The following is a 7,526-nucleotide window of genomic DNA, read 5'->3' on the forward strand; positions in this document are numbered from 1 at the left end:
CCTGCAGGTCTTTTAAAATTTTTATTCTTTCTCTCCTTACCCTATAGTACAGCAAGGCCCAGATTTAGTATTAGAACATCCTTCTCCAGACTTTGCCTCACACATCTCACAACTGTACTGCTTTGAATATGTTGTATTTTTATCAACTCATAGTCTGCTTGTAATATTCTATGAGACAGAATATTATTAATATTAATCCTTCTCCTAGAACTTGTCTTTTCTTTGCTTTGCTATGGACCATTTTAATCCCTTTCCTTATGAGGACCTAATGGTGCTCTCCTCTTTCTTTGGCAGGTGTTTTTGGATGAGAACTTTTTAGGCATCTTCGATCGTTCTACTGATCAGCTGACTATTCCCAAGAAAATGGTATATAATCTAGTGTTGATGAACTAATACTTCAGCGCCCTGGCTTAATTGTAAACGTGGCCTGAACTCGTGATAGCTTATTTTCTCCTCCATGGTTCTTTGAAATGTTCCCAGCATAAGAGCCCAGCAGAGATGCAGGAGACCTGTATGTGTTTCTAAAGTACAAGTGTATATGCTTTGGGTGAGCAGAACTTCAACCTGTTGGATATTTGCTGCTCAGAAGTTCTAGGTTTGTCACCTGCCTCAATAATCTCTAGTGAAATGTTCGAGTGACTGTTTTCTGAAAGGCCTAGTATGGGGGTGAGGGTGAGGATGGAGTAAGTAGGAAGGACAAGAACCCAAGGGTTTACTTGACCTGGAGTCTGGAGTTCTGCAGGCTTTTGAGGCCTGCTGTCTGTCAGTCACCCTGCTTACAATCTCATCTGAGTTTCAGAGAAGACTTAAGAGGTCTACAGAAAAGTTCTCTGAGTGGTACTCACTGTGGCTCGTCTATCTTGGACAGGTCTACAACAATAACCCAACACTGAGGATCCTGGTGGAGAATCAAGGCCGCCTTGCCTATGGGCAGGACATCAATAAGGAGAGAAAAGGTAGGCTTACTTCCTTCTAAGGGTGGAGAAGTTTGAGACCTTGAGGCATCAAATTCCTGTTGCTCTTATTGTAAGCTGGACGGTCATGGCCAGGTGTATGATTTAGTGGACAGCAGTATCTCTGCTGTATGTTGGACATAGAGACATGCTCTAAGAAGTGTACATGTATAACAGAAGGAAGAACTTATGTAAGATTTTGCAGAAACCTTCCATTTGATAAAGGCAGGAAAACATCTTCCTTCGGGGGGAGGCCTGGCCACAACCTGTTTATATCTCTGTGTTCACATCCCTGCTTGCCTTCTTCATGTTCCTTGTATTCCCTCTTTTGTAGGTATAACTGGGGATATCTACCTGAACAAATCTCCTTTAAGAAATTTTAAAATCCATAGCCTGGATATGAAAACTAAATTTATACAAAGGTGGGTGCCAGACCATCAACTCAAGGTGATTGATCAAAGATGGTTCTGATTTAGAGATGGAAAGAAGCTCAGAGACCATGCAGATTAACCTCCTTTGTTTTCAGATAGGAGAGATGAGACCCACAGTGTTGAAGGAAATGACCCCAAGTTTCATAGTTGTCTGGGGCAGAGTGATGAACATTCCCTCCTTCATGCGACTCCTGGTCTGCTGATCTTTTTGTTTGTTTGTTTGTTTTTTCTGCATCATATCCCCTTAGAGGCAAAGAGGAATGCCAGGTTTGGGCACAAAGGGGACTTACCTCAAAAATCACAGCTGACATACAAAGAAGGGCATGACCTTTCCATTGGTGTTTGATTTCCTCTTAGGGACCTTCCTAACATCTGGAAACCAGCTGTATTCAAACATCGGGGCCCTGCCTTCTTCCTTGGTATCCTGAGAATAGGTAATGACCCCAGAGACACCTTCATAAAAATGGAGGTTAGTGATATTTCTCCCCTGCCTATCCCCTTACCCCCATCTGAAAAGTATCTTTGAGATAAAGCTCCTTGGTACATGGGCCCTATCCTGTGAAAGGAAATGTAGGCTTCCTGGGACATCATCCACTCCACAGCATTCTGGAGGCTGTCCCTTCCCTGGTGTTGACAAAAATGAGGAGTAGATGCTTAACAAATGCAACAGAGGCATAAGTAGTATGTTCTAGTGCAGAAGCTGTAAAATCTACTACATGAAGAATTTAGTGAGTGTGGTTCACTTGTCCCCAGACATAATCCAAGACATTGAGACCCTCAACCCCTTAGAACACACATCCAATCTGTGGTGGGGATGTTGAGATTTTAATGCATATGTACAGCCACCCCAAAATTCTAGAATTCAAACTTTGTTTGGGGCTCAGCATGTTTTGGTAAATGCCTGATGGTCAATGGAAGGACCCTTCCCTGACTTGGGACAGACGAGTTAGAAAACAGTGCCTTTTTTCTTGAGGCCTAGGTGTTGAGCCAACCCCAGCCCATGGGCAAGAACATAGACCTCTCCAGGTAACCTTCCATTTAAGGCCATGTGTGGTAATCCACTCCATCTATGTGTATCTATGACTGTGATAAGATGTGTTTATAAATTGTGTGTGTCTTCATTCTAGTGTCATTACATCTAGAACTCAGGTCTTGAATCCTTCATTCCAATCTTTTTCAGGGATGGACAAAAGGTGTAATATTCATCAATGGAAAGAATCTGGGACGCTACTGGAATATAGGTCCCCAGGAGACTTTTTACCTTCCAGGACCCTGGCTTCGTCCTGGATCAAATGAGGTAAGGTCCCCCCTACACCTCCTTCATCCCAGTCCACTTCGTTTGGCCTTTGCCTTGCAACGAGTCAGAACTTGAATCTCATGGCCACCCCACCTCCTTTCTCTTCACAGATCATTGTGTTTGAGGAGTTTAAACCTGGCCTGGAGATCCAATTCACAAACATATCTCGTCTAGGTATGATATTCAGGAGGGTAAATTTGCAGCATCTGAGTCAATCCTTCTGGGTCTTTCTAGCTGAGCTAGAGATAAAGAAGTCAGAATGTACTATCTCCCAGGAACCTGAGCACTTCCTCACTGCCTTTGCTTGATAGCCAGGTTTTCTCTTTTACCTTGTATAGCTCTACTCATCACCTCCCATTTCCAAGTGACCTGACTAGCTCACTCCTCTAACAGCCTTAACCCAACTCCCTGGGCCTCCCTTCCTTCCAGATGTTTCCAATGTGCTGTCTGGATCCCTGCCTCATTGTAAACCAAGGTCCAAACATTTTTCACTTCGTGCCTTTTCTGAAATATGCTTCCTACTGCTCTCTCTTGTGCTGCCATGTATGGTCATTCCTAGGCACTTTTCCTGGTACCATTTCTCAGGTTGCCAAAGGGAAGGACTGCATGGCCCAGTCACCAGAGGTGAGAAGGTTGCAGAGTGTCTGTGCCTGCCCATTGGTGTCTGTATGCCCACCTTTCCTGATCCTTATGTTGGTAGCAGGATCCAGAGGTCTTTTTGGAGAATCACCCTTGTTCCCTTCATTAGAGACTTTGTGGGACTGATAATCACACTGCTCTTTCTTCCAACCTGCAAGTGTCCTTCCTGCCAGGGGTGGGCATGTGACATACAGTAGATTAATAAGACTTTCTTTTCCAGGATATTGAATCTTGAGTGTTGTGACACAATATATGAAATTGATTGAGACGAATCACTTCAACAGTGGGGCTGTGAGTAACCTACCCATCCTGATAACTCAGTTGCTGAAACTACCCTGGCTTCTCCACTTACCCAGTCCCTGCTTTGGGCCTACCATCCTCTTCCTAATTTGCCAGTACGCTCCTCTTTCGGCATAGGTTAGCTAACCTTTTTCTGATGCTCATTACAAAATAGACCTACATAGTGCATACCCTTTATCATACTGCTACAATAAAGGCTGTTTGACAACCAAATAAAATGGTGAAAAAATGACATGCTCAGAATAGTTAATCCCACAAATGTAAATTTGAAGCAAAAGTGATCTTTTGAAGAAATCAAATAAAATGTAAACATTAATGCAGTTCACATACACTCTGTGTTTTCAATGTGTTATTTATTTATTCATTATTTAAATTTTTTATTTTTTATAAACATATATATTTTATCCCCAGGGGTACAGGTCTGTGAATCACCAGGTTTACACACTTCACAACACTCACCAAAGCACATACCCTCCCCAATGTCCATAACCCCACCCCCCTTCTCCCAACCCCCCTCCCCCCAGCAACCCTCAGTTTGTTTTGTGAGATTAAGAGTCACTTATGGTTTGTCTCCCTCCCAGTCCCATCTTGTTTCATTTATTCTTCTCCTACTCCCTTAAACCCCCATGTTGCATCACCACTTCCTCATATCAGGTAGATCATATGGTAGTTGTCTTTCTCCGCTTGACTTATTTCGCTAAGCATGATATGCTCTAGTTCCATCCATGTTGTCGCAAATGGCAAGGTTTCATTTCTTTTGATGGCTGCATAGTATTCCATTGTGTATATATACCACCTCTTCTTTATCCATTCATCTGTTGATGGACATCTAGGTTCTTTCCGTAGTTTGGCTATTGTGGACATTGCTGCTATAAACATTCGGGTGCACGTGCCCCTTTGATCACTACGTTTGTATCTTTAGGGTAAATACCCAGTAGTGCAATTGCTGGGTCATAGGGTAGTTCTATTTTCAACATTTTGAGGAACCTCCATGCTGTTTTCCAGAGTGGTTGCACCAGCTTGCATTTCCACCAACAGTGTAGGAGGGTTCCCCTTTCTCCACATCCTCGCCAGCATCTGTCATTTCCTGACTTGTTGATTTTAGCCATTCTGACTGGTGTGAGGTGATATCTCATTGTGGTTTTGATTTGTATTTCCCTGATGCCGAGTGATATGGAGCACTTTTACATGTGTCTGTTGGCCATCTGGATGTCTTCTTTGCAGAAATGTCTGTTCATATCTTCTGTCCATTTCTTGATTGGATTATTTGTTCTTTGGGTGTTGAGTATGCTAAGTTCTTTATAGATTTTGGACACTAGTCCTTTATCTGATATGTCGTTTGCAAATATCTTCTCCCATTCTGTCAGTTGTCTTTTGGTTTTGTTCACTGTTTCCTTTGCTGTGCAAAAGCTTTTGATCTTGATGAAATCCCAATAGTTCATTTTTGCCCTTGTTTCCCTTGCCTTTGGCGATGTTCCTAGGAAGATACTGCTGCAGCTGAGGTCGAAGAGGTTGCTGCCCGTGTTCTCCTCAAGGATTTTGATGGATTCCTTTCTCACATTGAGGTCCTTCATCCATTTGGAGTCTATCTTTGTGTGTGGTGTAAGGAAATGGTCCAATTTCATTTTTCTGCATGTGGCTGTCCAATTTTCCCAAAACCATTTATTGAAGAGGCTCTCTTTTTTCCATTGGACATTCTTTCCTGCTTTGTCGAAGATTAGTTGACCATAGAGTTGAGGGTCTGTTTCTGGGCTCTCTATTCTGTTCCATTGATCTATGTGTCTGTTTTTGTGCCAGTACCATGCTGTCTTGATGATGACAGCTTTGTAATAGAGCTTGAAGTCCGGAATTGTGATGCCACCAACTTTGGGTTTCTTTTTCAATATTTCTTTGGCTATTCGAGGTCTTTTCTGGTTCCATATAAATTTTAGAATTATTTGTTCCATTTCTTTGAAAAAGATGGATGGTACTTTGATAGGAATTGCATTAAATGTGTAGATTGCTTTAGGTAGCATAGACATTTTCACAATGTTTATTCTTCCAATCCAGGAGCATGGAACATTTTTCCATTTCTTTGTGTCTTCCTCAATTTCTTTCATGAGTACTTTATAGTTTTCTGAGTATAGATTCTTAGCCTCTTTGGTTAGGTTTATTCCTAAGTATCTTATGGTTTGGGGTGCAATTGTAAATTGTAAATTAAGGGATTGACTCCTTAATTTCTCTTTCTTCTGTCTTGTTGTTGGTGTAGAGAAATGCAACTGATTTCTGTGCATTGATTGTATATCCTGACACTTTACTGAATTCCTGTACAAGTTCTAGCAGTTTTGGAGTGGAGTCTTTTGGGTTTTCCGCATATAGTATCATATCATCTGCAAAGAGTGATAGTTTGACTTCTTCTTTGCAGATTTGGATGCCTTTCATTTCCTTTTGTTGTCTGATTGCTGAGGCTAGGACTTCTAGTACTATGTTGAATAACAGTGGTGATAATGGACATCCCTGCCGTGTTCCTGACCTTAGCGGAAAACCTTTCAGTTTTTCTCCATTGAGAATGATATTTGTGGTGGGTTTTTCATAGATGGCTTTGATGATATTGAGGTATGCGCCCTCTATCCATATACTTTGAAGAGTTTTGATCAGGAAGGGATGCTGTACTTTGTCAAATTTTTTTTTAGCATCTATTGAGAGTATCATATGGTTCTTGTTCTTTCTTTTATTGATGTGTTGTATCACATTGACTGATTTGTGGATGATGAACCAACCTTGCAGGCCTGGAATACATCCCACTTGGTTGTGGTGAATAATCCTTTTAATGTACTGTTGAATCCTATTGGCTAGTATTTTGGTGAGATATTTCGCATCTGTGTTCATCAAGGATATTGGTCTATAGCTCTCTTTTTTGATGGGATCCTTGTCTGGTTTTGGGATCAAGGTGATGCTGGCCTCATAAAATGAGTTTGGAAGTTTTCCTTCCATTTCTATTTTTTGGAACAGTTTCAGGAGAATAGGAATTAGTTCTTCTTTAAATGTTTGGTAGAATTCCCCTGGGAAGCCGTCTGGCCCTAGGCTTTTGTTTGTTTGGAGATTTTTAATGACTGTTTCAATCTCCTTACTGGTTATGGGTCTGTTCAGGCTTTCTATTTCTTCCTGGTTCAGTTGTGGTAGTTTATATGTTTCTAGGAATGCATCCATTTCTTCCAGATTCTCAAATTTGTTGGCGTAGAGTTGCTCATAGTATGTTCTTATAATAGTTTGTATTTCTTTGGTGTTAGTTGTGATCTCTCCTCTTTCATTCGTGATTTTATTTATTTGGGTCCTTTCTCTTTTCTTTTTGATAAGTCTGGCCAGGGGTTTATCAATTTTGTTAATTCTTTCAAAGAACCAGCTCCTACTTTCATTGATTTGTCTCTTGTTTTTTTTGGTTTCTATTTCATTGATTATGGCTCTGATCTTTATGATTTCTCTTCTCCTGCTGGGTTTAGTGTTTCTTTCTTGTTCTTTCTCCAGCTCCTTTAGGTGCAGGGTTAGCTTGTGTACCCAAGACCTTTCTTGTTTCTTGAGAAAAGCTTGTACCGCTATATATTTTCCTCTCAGGACTGCCTTTGTTGTGTCCCACAGATTTTGAACCGTTGTATTTTCATTATCATTTGTTTCCATGATTTTTTTCAATTCTTCTTTAATTTCCCGGTTGACCCATTCATTCTTTAGTAGGATGCTGTTTAGTCTCCATGTATTTGGGTTCTTTCCAAACTTCCTCTTGTGGTTGAGTTCTAGCTTTAGAGCTTTGTGGTCTGAAAATATGCAGGGAATGATCCCAATCTTTTGATACCGGTTGAGTCCTGATTTAGGACCGAGGATGTGATCTATTCTGGAGAATGTTCCATGTGCACTAGAGAAGAATGTGTATTC

The 7,526-nt window shown here is 41.1% G+C and overlaps 1 protein-coding gene across 1 annotated transcript in view; it reads left to right on the plus strand.

Moving 5' to 3' along the window:
• LOC122914057 (beta-galactosidase-1-like protein 2) overlaps positions 1-3,792 on the plus strand; it is a 78,905-nt gene extending 75,113 nt beyond the window's left edge. Inside the window, exons 10-16 of the mRNA XM_044260698.1 lie at positions 295-366; positions 869-956; positions 1,288-1,375; positions 1,742-1,853; positions 2,565-2,681; positions 2,792-2,855; positions 3,541-3,792. Coding sequence (XP_044116633.1) covers positions 295-366; positions 869-956; positions 1,288-1,375; positions 1,742-1,853; positions 2,565-2,681; positions 2,792-2,855; positions 3,541-3,548 — 549 coding nt within the window. The 3' untranslated portion in view covers positions 3,549-3,792. The remainder of the gene's footprint in view (positions 1-294; positions 367-868; positions 957-1,287; positions 1,376-1,741; positions 1,854-2,564; positions 2,682-2,791; positions 2,856-3,540) is intronic.
• Positions 3,793-7,526: the final 3,734 nt, after the last annotated feature.

The sequence above is a fragment of the Neovison vison genome, chromosome 7 (assembly GCF_020171115.1).
Source record: "Neovison vison isolate M4711 chromosome 7, ASM_NN_V1, whole genome shotgun sequence".
NCBI lineage: Eukaryota > Metazoa > Chordata > Mammalia > Carnivora > Mustelidae > Neogale > Neogale vison.